This window comes from Bos indicus x Bos taurus, chromosome 15 (genome assembly GCF_003369695.1).
Source record: "Bos indicus x Bos taurus breed Angus x Brahman F1 hybrid chromosome 15, Bos_hybrid_MaternalHap_v2.0, whole genome shotgun sequence".
Lineage (NCBI taxonomy): Eukaryota > Metazoa > Chordata > Mammalia > Artiodactyla > Bovidae > Bos > Bos indicus x Bos taurus.
Genome location: NC_040090.1, coordinates 77,523,052 through 77,541,810, shown reverse-complemented (window position 1 = coordinate 77,541,810; position 18,759 = coordinate 77,523,052). Strand labels below are relative to the sequence as shown.

At 36.7% G+C, this 18,759-nt stretch overlaps 1 protein-coding gene across 8 annotated transcripts in view; it reads right to left on the bottom strand.

Annotated features, from left to right (window-relative positions):
* The window catches only part of CEP126 (centrosomal protein 126), a 140,386-nt gene that overhangs the window by 61,783 nt on the left and 59,844 nt on the right, over nucleotides 1-18,759 (bottom strand). For 5 of the 8 annotated variants that reach the window (XM_027563919.1, XM_027563918.1, XM_027563920.1 and 2 more), the window contains exon 5: nucleotides 3,495-3,690. In XM_027563919.1, coding sequence (XP_027419720.1) covers nucleotides 3,495-3,690 — 196 coding nt within the window. Of the gene's footprint in view, nucleotides 1-3,494; nucleotides 3,691-4,867; nucleotides 6,006-18,759 lie in introns of all 8 variants that reach the window. The other 3 variants (XM_027563923.1, XM_027563925.1, XM_027563926.1) reach the window with 3 other exon arrangements.

The following is an 18,759-nucleotide window of genomic DNA, read 5'->3' as shown; positions in this document are numbered from 1 at the left end:
CTTTTAATTTTTAAATCAACTGTATTGAGATATACTTATCTACAGTAAAATGCACTCATTTTTTGGTTGTTATTGTATGTTTATGGAGTAAAATTTCATAACATAGAAGTTGGCTTAAAGCTTAACATTCAGAAAACTAAGATTGTGGCATCTGGTCCCATCACTTTATGGCAAATAGATGGGGAAACAGTGGAAACAGCAGCTGACTTTATTTTGGGGGGCTCCAAAATCACTGCAGATGGTGACTGCAGCTGTGAAATTAAAAGATGCTTACTCCTTGGAAGGAAAGTTATGACCAACCTAGACAGGATATTAAAAAGCAGAGACATTACTTTGCCAACAAAAGTCCATCTAGGCAAGGCTATGGTTTTTCCAGTAGTCATGTATGGAAGTGAGAGTTGGACTATAAAGAAAGCTGAGCACTGAAGAATTGATGCTTTTGAACTGTGGTGTTGGAGAAGATTCTTGAGAGTCCCTTGGACTGCATGGAGATCCAACTGGTCCATCCTAAAGGAGATCAGTCCTGAGTGTTTACTGGAAGGACTGATGTTGAAGCTGAAACTCCAATACATTGGCCACCTGATGTGAAGAGCTGACTCATTTGAAAAGACCCTGATGCTTGGAAAGATTGAGGGTGGGAAAAGAAGGGGACGACAGAGGATGAGATGGCTGGATGGCATCACTGACTCAATGCACATGAGTTTGGGCAAACTTTGGGAGTTGGTGATGGACAGGGAGGCCTGGCGTGCTGCGGTCCATGGAGTCGCAGAGAGTCAGACACGACTGAGCCACTGAACTGAACTGAATGGAGTGAAACTAGTAATAATCAAATAATTTATTATTTTTAAATATAAAACGTATTTATTCACATCTTTGAGAAGTTACCATTTCTTCAAAAAATTTATGTACAAAATGCCAAGAAAAATTACAATAGCACCTTATTTCAAACCAAAAATACACACATGATGTATACAAACTTTAAAAAACAAAATACAAGCAATGTGAATATACATTATTTCAAAAATATTTCCAATGGTATAGCTACAACTTAAATTATGTTAAGAGAAATAAATAACAGTGTTACCTAATATATTTACATATTTGTGTCATATTTTTTTGATGTGGACTATTTAAAAAAATCTTTACTGAATTTTACAATATTGTTTTATATTTTGATTTTTTGGCCACGAGGCATGTGGTATCTTAGCTTCCTCATTAGGGACTGAACCTACACTCCTTCATAGGAAGGTGAAGTCTCTACCACTGGACCACCAGGGAGTCCCTAAATTATCATATTTTAAATGTATAGTTTGATAGGTTTTGACAAATTATTTACCCATAACTGTCATCCTGAAATCTTTAAGAACTTTCCATCTGTTGAATGGAGAAGGCAACAGCACCCCACTCCAGTACTCTTGCCTGGAAAATCCCATGGATGGAGGAGCCTGGTAGGCTGCAGTCCATGTGGTCGCTGAGAGTCAGACATGACTGAGCGACTTCACTTTGACTTTTCACTTTCATGAATTGGAGAAGGAAATGGCAACCCACTCCAGTATTCTTGACTACAGAATCCCAGGGATGGGGGAGCCTGGTGGGCTGCCGTCTATGGGGTCGCACAGAGTTGGTCACGACTGAAGCGACTTAGCAGCAGCAGCATCCTTTGAAAGTTCCCTCATGCTTCTTTGTAGTAAATACCTACCCACCACTGACAACTACTAATCTGTTTGTTACTATATAGATCTGAGTTTTCATTTGATATCATTTTCATTCTGCCTGAAAGACTTTCCAGAGGATCTTTTATTGCAGATACTGTTGTGTTCAGCTGTTGCTCATTTGAAAATGCCTATTTGGCTTTCATTTTAGAACGACATTTTAGTTAAATATAGATTATAGGTTGGTAGTTTTTTTTTTACTTGTCAGAACTTTGAAAATGTTTCACTGTCTTCTGGCCTGAAATTAGTGTGGTTCATCTTACCTTTGTTAACTTGCATGTAATACATCTTTTACTCACTTTAGCTTAATTTAATTTTGATAAGGTTTTTTTGTGATGGGCTGTGTGCACATACATATGAGTGTATACTTACTTATCTTGGAGTTTGTTGAGCTTCTTTAATTTATGGATTTGCAGTTTCATCAAACTTGAAACATTCCCAGCCACTGTTTCTTTAAATGTTCCCTCTCCTCTTTGTGAGATTAATTAAATGAATGTTAGATTTAGATATTGTCCCTCATGTCACTAAGTTTTGTTAAATATATTTTTTCTGACTTTTTTCTCCCAGTGCTTCAGACTGGATGATTTCTGTCCACTGATCCTTTTGTCCATAGAGCCTTCATTGATAAGTCCAACTAGCATAATTTTAATTTCAGGTAATATGTTTTTCAGATCTAGAAATTCTATTTGGTTCCTCCAAAAATTTCATTCTCATTATGTTCACTTTTCTTTAATTCTCTGAACACATTTGTAAAAGTTACTTTAAACTCTTGCCTGATAATTATCTCTGTCATTTATGATTATATTGACTATTTTTTCTTCTGGTTATGGGTCATATAGCTTTCTGCTTTTTCATACCTAGTGAGTTCTGAGTGTTGGACATTGTGAACATTATGCTGTATGTCTAAATTTCAGTCTTCTTTAAAAGAGTGTTTCTTTTTTTGACAGGTAGTTAAAATACCTATGGATTTTTTCCGAGGCCTGTCAGGAGGATATGTCCAGGTAAAAAGCCTATGTGATCATAGGGCTTACCTCATTTGTTTCCCTTTATTCAAGACCATCTCTTATACTACCTGTTCTGCACAGTTTAAAAATAACTGTTTCATATATTTTATTCCGAATTATAGTTGTGTGTGGCAGGATGGCACTTCTTCATAGCCAGATGAAGTCTCCTGTTTTGCTTTTCTAGCCTTGCCACAATTGCTCAGTTACTGGATAAACTAGGCCAAGATTACAAATTTAATCTTGATATCAGCATACTGACAATCTTATAAATGTGGGCAATTACTCATAAAAAATAAAGTGCATGAACATTTCAGGAAGTTTAGTATGAAATCCATACTCATTTGTAGGAAAAACTGAAGTAAACACCGTACTAGAGAGAAGAGAAACACCATTTCTAGCTAATTATGCCATTTATTTATCAAGAACTTAATAGCCACATGTATTATAATTTTTAATTTGTATTTTATAATCCAATCTATAATGATACTTAAGATACATTATACTTTCAAATAACTTTCATATTTTTCAAAAAATAACATTCATAAAGCATATTTTTCTATGTATGAGACGTGGAAAAAGAAGAATAGGAGCACAGAGAAAATTGGAGCAAAAAGCTATTAAAACCTTCTCTCATTAGTATCTGTCATGAATCTGTGCTGATTCATCCAAACATACCGTTGGCTGGTGTTATATATTTCTTTAGTGGATAACAATGCAAAAATGGGACAGAATTATTGCTAGATATTAAAATATTAATAATGTATTTAGAGTTTCATACTTGCAAACTGCTTAGATGCTGATCTTCTAGGAGTTTCTGCGTTTCCTCCAGTTTAAGCTGGAATGCATCTTTGTTAGTAGTCAAGTTTGCCTTGCTGTTTTCCATTTCTTGACCACAATTGATTTTGGATATGAGATATTTCTGATGCTTATGATCATTTTTTGACAATGATGAAGGCAAGTCATTATCTATAGCTCTGTGAACCACACATAAAAAATGTTTAGTATACTTAAATAAAGTTAACATGCAAATGACATATCATGTAATATGTGTTTGTGTGTGTCCAGATAATCATATATAAGGATATTGGAGAAATATATAGATATATTAGAATGGGAATTTAAAGGAATCAATAATAGAATAAAAATGGATGTGGGATTATAGTGTCAATAAAGCATTCCATCTTCGTGTAGGAATGCCCAATTTTTCATGGCTTTGTTTATTAAATCCTATTCCTCTACTATTTGGGATAGATATTGAAGTAATTACTATAGATGTACAGAGTCAGTCCTCAGTTCTTTAAGAGCATCCCTATCTGGATAATAACATGCTGCACTACCCTTAGTTCTGAGTTGATATCATAGATGGTGCTATCCCTATAACCCTAATAGAGTTGGTTGAAGATTCAAGCAGTTAGAAAATATGAAAATTTCTTGTCAGGGTAGACTGGAATTTCCATCTAACTTTAATACGTTTGGAAACTTGGATTCCATCTAACTTTACTAGGTTTGGAAGATACTAACATATTTTTCTCAGTTGTACCACAAATATAAGCATGGTTTTCATGGCACAGAGGGGGCACCTTTAAAGCAGAGTCTATTTTTAGTGTGTTAAAGTGCCAGCTCCAAATTATCAGTGGATGATATCATCCTGTTTCAGAATTTTGCATCTTCTGGAAACTTACAGCATGTTACACTTCAGTATATGAACAAAGTGAAAATTAAAAAAAAAAAAAAAGGAAAATTTTTTTGGGGTGGGTGAGAGATGAAAGTATATCAAAAGCTGACTGCTATTGCATTAGGGCTGGCGGTATGAATCCCAAGGGTATTTATCCCCAATTCACTTGAATTATCCTCAATTCAATGAGGATTAAAATACTTTGAAAAGTGACTTGTGGCCACATGTGACATATATCTATCTCCAATATCCATATATATCTTTATTTGGACAGACTGGAATAGTCAAAGTCAATGATTACTAGATTCCTGACTATCCTTTTGCAACCACAGAGAGATTAAGGAGAGCAAAAAGGTATCTAAGTTCCTGAACACTGAGATTATGTTTCTCTTACATATTCCTTCCCTTTCAGTCACCCTTCCCAAATGAAGTATTGCTAAATCTACAGAAATATCTAATAAACTAAATTTATTTACCTTTTAAGTTGTCGTCTCTCAACTTTTTCTTCTCTATTTCTTTCTTGCTTCTCTTGCTTCTCTTCTCTTCTCTACTTGCTTCCCCCAGTGAGGAGGATTGAAGGAATGTATAGGAATAAAAGGAGATGGAGAGGCAGAAAGACAGGAAGAGTGAAGCACAGGGGGAAAGGAAGAAGAAATCATAAAAGAAGAAGAAACAGAAGGAATGGGAGAGGGGAAATCTAAATTTGCTGAAGGCAAATATGGAGAGGGAGATGAATACAAAGGAGAGGAAAAAAGAGGGATAGACAAAAGAGGTAAGAATGGAGAGGTAGTAGGGGAAGGTGAAGGAGAGGAGGAAAGAACAGATGAAGAGGAAGAGAGCTGTAGAGAGGATGAAGAAGAGGATATGGAATTAGAAGGTGAAGACAAAGAGGAGGATGGAGAATTACAGGGAGGCGGATTGGACAGAACTGACACAGATGGATGACCTACAAAGGCCTGGGGAAGATTTGACAGTGCTATGGTTTGTGGGACAGATTGCTGGACCGATGGAAAAGGATCTAACTGAGCAGGATGTTTAGGCAACGGAGTGACAGCAGAAAGAGTGGGGACTGTTTGATGAGGGGGATGACTGGCTAAACAGGAAGGCTTCAAAACAGGAAAACCTTCCAAAGGGGTTGGAGGAACAGTCAGTTGAGCTGGAAGGGAACGACGGACAAGGGCAGGCATTAGAGTTGTTGGGGTTGAATGCTGTGCTGGAAGAGAATGTTCGGATCTGAAAGTTTTATAAAACAACTTGCTCTGTGAGTCTGAATCAGGAATGACTGGTGAACCTCGGGGTGGGTGGGGTAAATGGTCAGGTGGGCCAGAAGGAATTGGGGTTGGCAGATGAGGGAACCTGCCAGGAAAGCTAGAAGTAACTGAAGCTGGTGGGCGAGGAAGATACTTGATCGGGTAGGATGGTAACGGGGCTGCTAAGAAGTTCTTTGGAAGAGCAGAGGGGACAGATGGATGGACAGGCTGGCAGGTGGAAGAAACGGTTGGATAGCTAGGAAGAATTTGGGAATGGTGGGATAGCAATGGGGCTCTGAAGGGAGATAGCTTATTAGGTAAGTGGGGATCAGGTGTGGAGGTAGCTGGACAGGCAGGAATGGATCTGCATAGGTGGAAAAGCATTTGAACAGGGAAGTAGAGAGACAGCCTTATTAAGATGGTTTTTCGCTGTATTGGGCTCCCTCTATGTTCATGCTATGCTTTGTTCTGAGGGTCCATGCATTACGTCCTTCTGATCAACCAGTGTCCTCTCATGAGTTGAGAAATGTACATAGGTTACTTATTCAGGTTCCCCTTTTCTCATTCCTTGCCCTTTAACAGTATTTTCACCTCTCAGAAGTCTGATAGTCATATAGATAATGAATATGGGCTAGAAAATCTGGTTGAAAGTGATGATACAAAGGGCAAATAGAGGTCAAACAGATCACTGCTCAGCTTTAGTCAGATTTCTCAGGGTAGGTAGCCTGTGGTTCAGGATCAACCGTCTCACCACAAATACATGGATATTGGAGATAGATATCTAACAACATTATCTTAAAGTATAAAAATATGGGGAAAATGTAGTTTCTTTTGCTCTATGTGTACGTCTACCAAAAGGGTCAAGTATATTATCTTTGTGATAAGGATTTGGTTGTGATGGAAGGCTTTTATTTTTATTAGTCATTTCTTATATCTCATTATTTCTTGAAGTAGTTTTTATTTTCATATGGACATGTGTCTTATTTTTCTTGAGGCTTAAGCACTGAATGCCTTCCATTTTTAATACAATTCTTCTCTCCTTTAGATTATCACATTACAGCATCTTAAATTATTTTTATCTACCACTAATATTTTCTACATTAGAACAATCATTTGTGAGTACAGATATATCTCCCCTTCTTTGGAAGGCCCCTGTTTCTTGGTATTACCTTATTGTTTAACACATTTTAGGTTTATATTGTACAGAAAATGTATTTTTAATGTGATAACCGCATATAAGTATTTGTAGCCTAATTACATTTTTAATCCTAGTACATATAAATATTTCTATGAACTTAACACCTGATCTTTAATATTCCAAGCTTTCACATTTGTAGTACAGCATCTTTATAGTTTATAAAGCATTTTCACATACATTATTTTAATACTGTCAGTTATCTGTGGAGAGCAGCTTAACTTTATAATAAGTAAACAAGGGTGTTCTCTCTATAAATTGTATACATTTGTTGTATTCCAAATACATAAAACTTATGTATGTGTATATAGAGATATAGACATCATGAAGTCATAGTAATAATAGTATATTACAACAATAACTGAAAACTATGTATTCTAGTTTAGAATGGAAATAATTTCTTGTAAAAGAAAATTGGTACAATGGTCCTAGCACAGATTTGGTATAACAATAACTACATGTTTGTTTGCTACAGTGAAATCAAAGTTGTCTGATGTGTTATCTCTTCTAAGACTTTAGAAAGTGTATACTGTTGAACAAAAATGTCTATCCTTTTATTCATTGTGCAAAAGTTTTTTTGATTGAAAATAGTTGATGTTATCAGGATAATAATACACAGAAAAATAAATCTAGTAGAGCAGAAAACCTGTATATAAAAATGCACATTACTTCTATACTAAATTACTGGAAATTTTTTATTCCTCTAAATTCCCCTGGACCCTAAACCCCCTCTAATTGTCTGTCATCTTCCTTTTTGAGACAAAAATTTCCAGTGAGTACTCTAAAATTACACTGTGTTCACTGCCTCAGCTTCCATTCGTTTCTTAATCTACTGCTGTCTGGCTTCTGTCTCTACCATTCCAATGTACTGCTTTTGCTAGTGATTAACTAATTGACCTAACTGCAAAAAGAGACACTTCTTGACCACTATCTTTCTTGACTTTAATTCCCTCGGTTTTCATATTATCATATGTTCCTGGATATTTTGTAACTTCTCTGGTTGTTCCTCCTCAGGCTCTTTCTTGAGCTCCTCTTTCTTTGCTTGGATATGCTAGATTTTTTGAGAGTTATGCAATCCTCTGCTTGTCTATCCATATTCTCTGTGTAATCTTATTCATATTGTCTGTGTGATCTTATCTGTATCTGTATGTAAGTGAAGGGTTAATCCATCCTCTGTGGACCAATTCAACTCTGGGTTAACTCTTTATCTCTGTCCCCTGGATTATTAGCAGAACTAGGAGTGTGTTTCAGGCACACAGATATAAAAAATGACCCTTCATGGATAAACTGTCTGTACTGACAGGACTGTGAGTAAGTCATAGGAAGGACTTATAGGAAGGACTGGTAGGAAGCTATAGCTTTGGGTTTCCCCAAGTGTGGTAATTCTTAAAACTGAACATATCGCTTGCATGGAAGCTATTCATATAGTCATTACAAGAAATATTGGCTCCTGTTTAGAACAGAGGATTTCTAACCCAGGTTGTCTGTGCATTGTGGGAAAAGGGGGATAGCAAAGATGAGCCCTTTAACTATTTCGCAGCATGCCATGAGGATTCCGCCTACTGAAGAATGTTGCCTGTTGGCATGCAGTGTTTTATGTCTTCTAATTGAGGTCAAACCTGGTCTACTGCAGTCATGAGTTTGAGTGTTCAGCTGAACCAAGACCACCACTAGTGGGTACTAAAGTGTTAGTCACTCAGTTGTGTCTGACTCTTTGTGACCCCATGCACTATAGCCCACCAGGCTCATCTGTCCATGGAATTCTCCAGGCAAGAATACTGGAGTGGGTTGCCATTCCCTTCTCTAGGGGACCTTCCCAACCCATGGATCAAACCTGGGTATCCTGCACTGCAGGCAGATTCTTTACCATCTGAGCCACCAGGGACTGAACTATGGCTTTAACTTATCCATTCATTGACAACTATCATACCTACATTCATGGCCCAGACATCTTACCAATGAGAAATTGACTCCAGAATAGCTCATAAGTGTCTCAAACTCACAATTTGTCATCATCCTTCCAGTTACTCTCTCCCTTAAACCACTTTGTCCTGAACAGTCCTTATTTTGATAAATCGTTTCACTATCCATTAACTAACCAAATCCATTCTCCACAGTCATTCTTGATTCCTCCCATTCACCTTTTGGTTCTTAAAAAGTTACCAAATCATGTTGATTCTACCTACTAAGTAGGTCTTCATAAGTCATTGTTTTCATTAACTAAACTACCATTTTGTCTGATTTTTCGACCTTTAGTCTTACTATATTCTTCCTCATCCTGACAATATTCCTAAAATATAAATGTTATATGCTTGCTTAAAATCTCTCAGTAACTGCTTTTAGGACAAATTCCTTAACAAAGCTCTTCATGTCTTAATTCATGGCTTCCTTTCTAAACAACCTATCTGTCTACAATTTCTCAATGTACACATTAGTCAAAATAAATTACCACAGACTTATAGTTACCAGAAGGGAAGAGACAGATTGGGAGTTTGGGATTGACATGTATACGCTGCTATATTTAAAATAGATAACCAACAAAAATCTACTGTATAGCACAGGGAACACTGCTCAATATTCTGTAATAACCTAAATGGGGAAAGAATTTGAAAAATAGATACATGTATATATACATAACTGAATCACTTTGCAATATACCTGAAACTAACACAACACTGTTAATCAACTATGCTCCGATATAAAATAAAAATTAAAATGAACAAAATGAACCACCTCTTTCAGCTCTCTTAATACAGCATGTCCTTTTATACCTTTGTTCTTTTTCACATACTATTTGTTCCATCTTTCCGGAGTTCCCTCTCAATGTCTCTGATAAATATCTTCCTCATTTATTAAGTTTCAGGTCATGTTTATATCCTCTGAGTTTTCATAATGCCAGTGATGTTTCTCTGTTTAAAGTATTTGTTGAATACTTCCAACATGCACAGCACTGAACTAAGCATCATAGGGAATATTTGCATGAGTGAGATTAAGCTATTGTTCTCTACAATATTACAGTTTGGTGGGGCAGGCATAACTACACATAAAAATTGAGCAATAACATATACAATCATGATTTTAAAATTTATTTATATAGCCTTGAGCTCTTGTTTCATCGTACGTTCAACTGTTTTTATACATTTCTACTTGGATATTCACTCTCTAAATTCAGAAAGCTCAAATGAAGTTTAATAATATCTTGTTAAACCTATACACTTTTATTACATTCTTTATAATTTTTAAAGTCAGGAAATTCCCTCAATGATCAAGATTCAAAATTTCACCCTCTTTTGATTTTTTTACTTCTTTCATTTTCTTTATCCCACCATACACCAAAGCTATAATACAGTCTTTCCATGAAATATTTTTCTTCTGTCTTTCTTTTGTATTTCACTACCACTCTTTTAACATAAGTCCTTTTAAACTCATTGCTTGAATATCTCTTGATTTTCCTGCACTATCCTCTCCATACTCCAATTATTTTTATATCAAGAGATACTTTATTCTATATGAAACTTATCACATTATTCTTATTCTTTAACTTATTCTTTGATGATTTACATTATTATGTTAAATTCATGTATACAGCACCTGATTCAGTATTTTTGCAGGTTATACTCAATTATAGGTTACTGTAAGATAAAGGGCATAATTTTCTATACTATACAGTATATTCTTGTTGCTTATCTATTTTATTTTGTTATTATTTTTTTGATTTACACAGCATGCAGGTTCTTAGTTCCCTCACCGGGGATGGAACCTGGGCTCCCTGCAGTTTAAGGGAGTCTTAACCACTGAATACCAGGGAAGTCCCATTTATCTATTTTATATATAGTAGTTTGTATCTGTTAATCTCATATCTCTAATTTGTCCTTCCCCCTCTCTCTGGCAACAACAAGTTTGTTTCTATATATGTATGTCTGTTTTGCATGTACATTTATATGTATTTTTAGATTCCACATATAAGTGATATCATATAATACCTGCTTTTGTTTGACTTATTTCACTAAGCACTGTATTCTCTAGGTCCATCCATGCTGCTGCAAATGGTACAATTTTATTCTTCTTTATGGCTGAATAATATTCCACCATATACATAACACATCTTAATCCAATCATCTGGAAAACTGGGATGCGATTTCTAAGTATTAAACTGAACTGTTTATGTATTTTGGCTATTAGCCCCTTTTCAGTTATATCATTTACAAATATTTTCTCCAATTTTTAAAAAGTTATCATTTTGTTGATGGTTTCCTTTGTTGTGCAAAAGCTTTTGCATTTAATTAGATCATATTGGTTTATTTTTGCTCTTATTTCCACTGACTTAAGAGACAGATTCAAAAAAAATTGCTATGATTTATGTCAAAGCTTGTTATGCTTATGTTTTCTTCTAGGAGTTTTATAGTTTCTCATACTACATTTATGTCTTTAATCCATTTGAGTTTTTACTTTTGTACACTGTGTTAGAGAATGTTCTAACTTCGTTCTGTTACATGTAGCTGTCCAGTTTTCTGGACAGCTTGTCTTTTCTCCATTGTGTATTCTTGTCACCTTTGTCATGGGTTAACTGACTGTAAGTGTGTGGGTTTATTGCTGGGTTCTCTATTCAGTTTCATTAGTCAATGTGTCTGTTGTGCCAATAACACTACTGTTTGATTACTGGAGCTTTGTAGTATAGTCACAAGTCTGAGAGGGTTGTATCTCCAGCTTTGTTCTTTATTCTCAGGATTTGTCATTTCTGGATGTTTTGTCATTCCATATAAATTGTAGTATTATTTGTTTTAGATCTGTGAAAAAATGTTATAGGTATTTTGATAGAGATTGCATTAAATCTGTAGATTGCTTTGGGTAGTATGTCCGTTTTAATGATATTACTCCCTCCAATTCAACAGCATGGAATATCTTTACATTTCTTTGAATCATCTTCAATTTCCTTCATCAGGTTTTACAGTTTTCAGAGTACAGGCCTTTTATTCTCTTGGCTAAGTTTACTCCTAGGTATTTTATTTTTTGATGTGATTTTAAACAGGATTGTTTACTTTATATTTCTGATATTTCATTATTAGTGTATAAAAGACAATAGATTTCTGCATATTATTCTTATATCCCACAACCTTGCTAAATTCATTAGTTTCTAATATTAATAGTTCTTGGGTGGAGACTATAGAAGTTCTCTATATAGAGTGTTATGTCATCTGCAGAGCGAGTTTTACCTCTTCATCTTCAAATTTGGATTCCTTTTATTGCTGTTTCTGTGGTTAGGAATTCCAACACTATGTTAAATAGAAGCAGTGAAAGTGGACATTCTTGTCTTGTCCTTGATTTTAAAGGAAAATTTAAAAAATTTTCACAATTGAATATGATGTGGGCTATTGGATTTGTCATAAAATGGCCTTCATTATGCTGAGATATGTTCCCTCTATACACACTTTGATGAGGGCTTTTTATCATAAATAGACACTGAATTTTTTCTGTTTTTCTCTGTTATCTATTGAGACAATCACATAATTTTTCTTTCTTTTTGTTAATATGGTTTATCAAATCGATTGATTTATGTATCTCAAACCATCCTTGTGACCCTGGAATAAATTCAACTTGATCATGATGTATGATTATTTTTACGTACTGTTGGATTTAGTTTGCTAACATTTTGTTGAAGATTTCTGCATCTATATTCATCAAAAATATTGGCCTATAATTTTTTCTTTTTTTGTAGTGTCTTTGCCTCATTTTGGTATCAGGGTAAGGATCATCTTGTAGGATGAATTTGGGAGTATTCTAATAAACTCTTCAAGTTTATGAAATAGTTTGATTAGGACAGGTATTAATTCTTCTTTATACATTCAGTAGAATTGCCCTGCAAAGCTGTCCTGTTCTGAATTTTGTTTGCTGGGCATTTTTCTTTTTTTAAAAATTCAACTTCACGTCTAGTGAATGGTCTTCTGTTCAAACTGTCTATTTCTTCTTGACTGTCTTGGCAGCTGTATGTTTCAAGAAATTTGTCCACTTCTTGTAGGCTGTCCAATCTATTGGCATATAAACTGTTCATAGTACTCTTATGATTTTTTTTGTATCTCTGTGGTATTGGTTGTAATTTATCGTCTTTATTTTCTTATTTTATTTGGATCCTCTCTCTTTTCTTCTTGGTGAGCCTGTTTATTTTTCAAAAAACTAGCTCTTGGTTTCGTTCATTTTTTTCTACTGTTTTTTTCTCTCCTAGGAAATAACTTTTTAAAAAATTGAAGCACAGCTGATTTAAAGTATGGTATTAGGTGTACAGTAAAGTGATTCAGTTATATATATATTTTTTCAGATTATTTTTATTATAGATTATTACAGATATTAACTATAGTTCCTTATGCTATGCAATAAATCCTTTTTGCTTGTTTATTTTATATATAAGTGGTTTGCATCTGTTAATCCCATAATTTATCCCTCCTTTCCCCTTTGACAACCATAAGTTTGTTTTCAATGCCTGTGAGTTGGTTTCTGTTTCGTATACATCAATAGATTCATTCCTATTATTTTTCAGATTCCACATGTATGTGATATCATTATTTCCTTTCTTCTGCTAACTTTGGACTTTTTTCTTTTTCTAATTCTTTTAGGTGATAGGTTAGGTTGTTTTGAGATTTTTTCTTATTTCTTGAGGAAGGACTGTATTGCTATGACCTTCCCTCTTAGAACTGCTTTTTCTGTATCACATAAATTGGAAAGTTTTGCTTCCCATTTCATTTGTTTTGAGATATTTTCTGATTTACTCTTTGATTTATTCGTTACCCTCTCTTTTTTTTTTTTTCAGTAGCATGTTGTATAGTCTCCACATGTTTATTCTTTTCTGTTTTTCTTTCTGTAGTTGATTTCTAGTTTCATACTCTTGAGGTTATAAAAGAAAAAGCTTGATATAATTTCTATCCTCTTAAATTTGTTGAGTCTTCTTTTGAGACCTAGTATGTGATATATGTTAGTTGTTCAGTCATGTCTGACTCTTTGAGACTGGATGGACTGTTACCCACCAGGCTACCCTGTCCATGGAATTCACCAGGCAAGAATAGTGGAGTAGGTAGTCATTCCCTTAACCAGGAGATCTTCCTTGCCCAGGGATCAAACCCGGATCTCCTGCATTGCAGGTGGATTCTGTACAGTCTAAGCCATCAGAGAAGCCCCTTGGACTGCAAAGAGACCAAACCAGTCAATCCTAAAGGAAATCAACCTGGAATATTCATTGGAAGGACTGATGCTGAGGCTCCAATACTTTGACCACCTGATGCAAAGAGCTGACTCATTGGAAAAGACCCTGATGCTGGGAAAGAAGAAGGCAAAAGAAGAAGAGGGTGGCAAAGGATGAGATGGTTAGATAGTATCACTGTCTCAATAGACATGAATTTGAGCGAACTCCAGGAGACAGTGAAGGACAGGAAAGCCTGGCATGCTGCAGTTCATGGGGTGGCAAAGAATTACTTTACCACAACTGCCTTATTGATTTTCTTTCTGGATGATCTGTTCATTGATATCTGTGGGGTGTTAAAGTCTCCTGTAATTACTGCACTACTGTCAATTTCTCCTTTTATGTTTGTTAGTGTTTATACAGTTAGGTGCTACTGTATTGGGTATGTATATGTTAAACAGTACATATCCTCTTCTTGTACTGATCTCTTTTTATCATTACATAGTACTCTTTTTGTCTTTCATTAAGCCTTTGTTTTGTCATCTCCATTTGCATAAAATATACTTTTCTGTCTCCTCACTTTCAGTTTGTATCTTTTGCCTTAAATGAATCTCTTGTAGGCAGCATATAGAAGGGTCTTTTTAAAAATCCAATTAGCTAGCTGTGTCTTTTGATTGAAGCATTAATCCAGTGATATGTAAAGTAATTTATTAATAGGTATATACTTATTACCAATTTATTACTTGTTTTCCAGTTGTTTTGTCATTTTTCTCTCTTTTTGTCTCTCTCTTTTCCTGGCTTGATGATTTTCTTTTGTAGTATGCTTGAGTTCCATGCTTTTTGATTGTTGTGTATCTATTTGTGGTTACCATGGTGTTCATATACGTTAAACCTTAATTATGTCTACTTGCTTTAAACTCATAGTCATTTAAATTCAAACACATTCTAAGAGATCTACATTTTTTACTACTCTACCCCACATTTTGTATTTCTGATGTAATTATTTATTTATTGTAGTTACAGTTGCTTTACAACTTTTGTCTTTTAATCTATGTGCTAGCTTATTTCGGAGAAGGCAATGGCACCCCACTCCAGTACTCTTGCCTGGAATATCCCATGGATGGAGGAGCCTGGTGGGCTACAGTCCATGGGGTCACTAAGAGTCGGACACGACTGAGCGACTTCACTTTGACTTTTCACTTTCCTGCATTGGAGAAGGAAATGGCAACCCACTCCAGTGTTCTTGCCTGGAGAATCCCAGGGACAGGGGAGCCTCATGGGTTGCCTTCTCTGGGGTAGCACAGAGTTGGACACGACTGAAGTGACTTAGCAGCAGCAGCAGCTAGCTTATTTAAGTGATCTTCAATCCCCACTATATATGTCTTTCCTATTGGGGTTTTCTCTTTCCTATAGATTCTTCTTTTTCATTTTGAGAAGACCCTTCAACATTTCTTTTAGGGTAGGTTTATTATTGCTGAATTCTTTTAGTTTTTGCTTGTCTGAGGAGTTCTTTATCTCATCTTCTATTCTAAATGATAATCTCACTGGGTAGACTATCTTAGGTTGCAGGTTCCTCTGCCCTTTTATTTTACTTAACTTTCTGTGTCTCTGACTTTAGGTGAAACAGTTACCTATTACAGTCTTGAAGGGGTGTTCTTATGTGGGTGTGTCCCTATGCAGACTGTGTGTGCCCAATGTATTTGGGGGGAGGGCTGGATTAGATGTGGATGCAAGTCATGTCTTTCCTCATGGTATGCTGGCCTCTACCACATTGGAAAGGGGGTATGGCTGGTAATGGAGGAGTTCAGAGTCTGTGCAGGGTGTGGGACAGTACGTCTATGCTCAGTGGCCATCACTGTCCTGTCAGGGGTGAGATCTGCTCCTAAGTGGTGGGAGCAAAAGCCCTCAAATTTGGGTTCAAGCTGGTTCTGCTTCCTTTAAATGTGTATTTTTCCTTCTCCCTGCACTAGGCAATCCACTCCAGCACTCTTGCCTGGAAAATCCCATGGACGGAGGAGCCTGATAGGCTACAGTTCATGGGGTCACAAAGAGTCGGACATGACTTCACTTTCACTTTCACTTTCAAATGCCTTCTATGGAGAAGGCAATGGCACCCCACTCCAGTACTCTTGCCTGGAGAATCCCATGGATGGAGGAGCCTGGTAGGCTACAGTCCATGGGGTCGCTGAGAGTCGGACACAACTAAGTGACTTCACTTTCACTTTTCACTTTCATGCATTGGAGAAGGAAATGGCAACCCACTCCAGTATTCTTGCCTGGAGAATCCCAGGGACTGGGGAGCCTGTTGGGCTGCTGTCTATGGGGTCACACAGAGTTGGACACGACTGATGTGACTTAGCAGCAGCAGCACTAGGCTTTAACTTGGCCTAGTGGTTGTGGGAATTCAAGTCTGGGCTATTTCTTGGGTGCTATTTGAGTAAGCACCAGCAATGGACACTGCTCTATCTAGACTACATCCCTGGCCCCCAGGACACCTTTGGATCTTTAGATTGACTCTTTCCCAGGTCCTGAATGCCTGAGATCCAGGGCCGAGCTGTGGCTTGGAGTAAGCAGGGTAACCTTCACTTGGCTCAGACTGGGGGGTGTAGCATGGCGGCAGCTACTAGGGTATACCTCTCTCTGCCCTGTCTGGTGGCAAGCTAACACTTGCACTCTCCTCGAGTGGAGTCTAGGCTTCTCTAGCCTTCTCAGTGGTTCTCCAAGCAGCCAAAGGGGCTTGTCTCCTATGTGCAGGACTCCAGGATGGGGATGCCCAGGCTATGGTTGGATTCACTCACTTCTTAGGGTGAGTGTCTGCCGGCATGATCTCCCTTTTCCTTTCAGTCCTCTCCTAGAGGCACAGACCCCTTACCTGATGCTTTCTTCCTATCCTGCCTGATTACACATGTATCTTACAACCTTGGTTATATAAGGGTCCTTCTGCAAGTTTCCAGTTAGCTTTCCATGAATTGTTCCACATGTGGATGTATTTTTGCATTGTTTATTATGGGAGGTAAGCTCAGGTCCTCTTCAGCTCCCATTTTTTATACTCTACTTCTTATACTTCTGATTGATCAACATTCTTAAACGTTTATGTCTCTTCTCTGCCATAAAGGGCATTTTCATTTTTTCTTATTCTCTCATCTTTTCCTTCTAATCTCTCAAAATAATTTTATTCTTTATTAGATCTGTCTTTTCCTTTTTTTAGAAGTGTTATTGAATTTGTTACAATATTGCCTCTGTTTTGCTTTTTTTGGCCATGAGGCATGTGGAATCTTAGCTCCCCAACCAGGGATCAAACCTGCACCCTCTGGAAGGCAAAGTCTTAACCAATGGATGACCAGGGAGGGCCCTCCTTTTCTCACTATACAAAATAGTACTATTTTAGTTTAGGTAGTAATGATCTGTCACTTGGATTAGCCCATTAAGTTTTTCTAGTCTCCTTGTTTCCAGTTTCTTTCCATTCTTTTCATTCTCCAACATTCACACCAATTATCTTCCAATATAAAGAGGACTATGTCACTCTGTTTAAAAACCTCCATTGGCTCTCTACTAGTTATAGGGTGAAATAAAAACTTCCTAGCTAGAAATACAAGCATTCACATCTGACCTCAATCTACATTTCTAGATAATCTCTCGTCCTACCAGCAACATATACTACAGTCTTGTTACTCTGAACAAATTCTATGTCCTCAGGCGTCTTTGCCTTTTACAACACTGTAGGCCTGAACATGCCAGAAATCAACCTGTGCTTAATTAGTAGACAATATGTACTCATCCTTTAAGTCTCCTCTCCAACTTTAAATTTTGTACTTTATCACGTGTGTGTGTATGCTTAGTCACTCAGTTGTGTCCAACTCTTTGTGATCCCATGGACTGTAGCCTGCCAGGTTCCTCTGTCCATGGGATCCTCCAGGAAAGAATACTAGAGTGGGTTGCCATTCCCTTCTCCTGGGGATCTTTTGACCCAAAAATCAAACTCGGGTCCTGCATTGAAGGTGGAGTCTTTACTGACTGAGCCACCTTTATCACTTTGCTAGTATTTCTGTAACTGCACACATTACACAGTTTTGTTCGAGTCTTACGGTGTAATTACCATTACATGGTATTATAATGTAACTGCAAACACTTATTGGGCAGAGGACCATATTTCATTCATATTATAACTCTTGCTAATCAATGTACAGCATATAATAGGTACTTAAGACTTCACATTTTTATTCTCTACCTTTCTAGACTGCATTTCTGTTACTCATTAGTTTAACATTCATATTTAACAGGATAATATTTCTTCCATCATAAGAGAAAAAGCCATATTTTGGCCCTACATCCCCTTTGGCTACTGTTCTACCACTCTTTTCCTTTCACAGCCAAGCTACAGTTGGTATTTTTTCTTTCTCACTCTGCAGTTTCCTTTCAACTCATTGCAATCTTTTTTCTGTCTCCATCCCTCCACTGAAATTTGACAAAAACTGCCAGAGTGACTTTTCTATTTTGAAATATATGGGACATATTCCCTCTAAGCTGGATATTTTCTCTTTGCCACTCCATATTCATTTTCCACACTTATCTCTGCTAGGCAGAGACTGAATGATACCTGCCTTTTGATTTATGGCTGTTTTGACCAATGAAAGGTACTAGCAAGAAATGGGAATGTGACAGAACAAAGTGGTTTTTGACAACCGCTTCTCTGGCTTCCTCTCCGCTTGGCTTGGTTTAGCAGTGGCAATGCTCCTCTGCCTAGTAGCCCTCTTG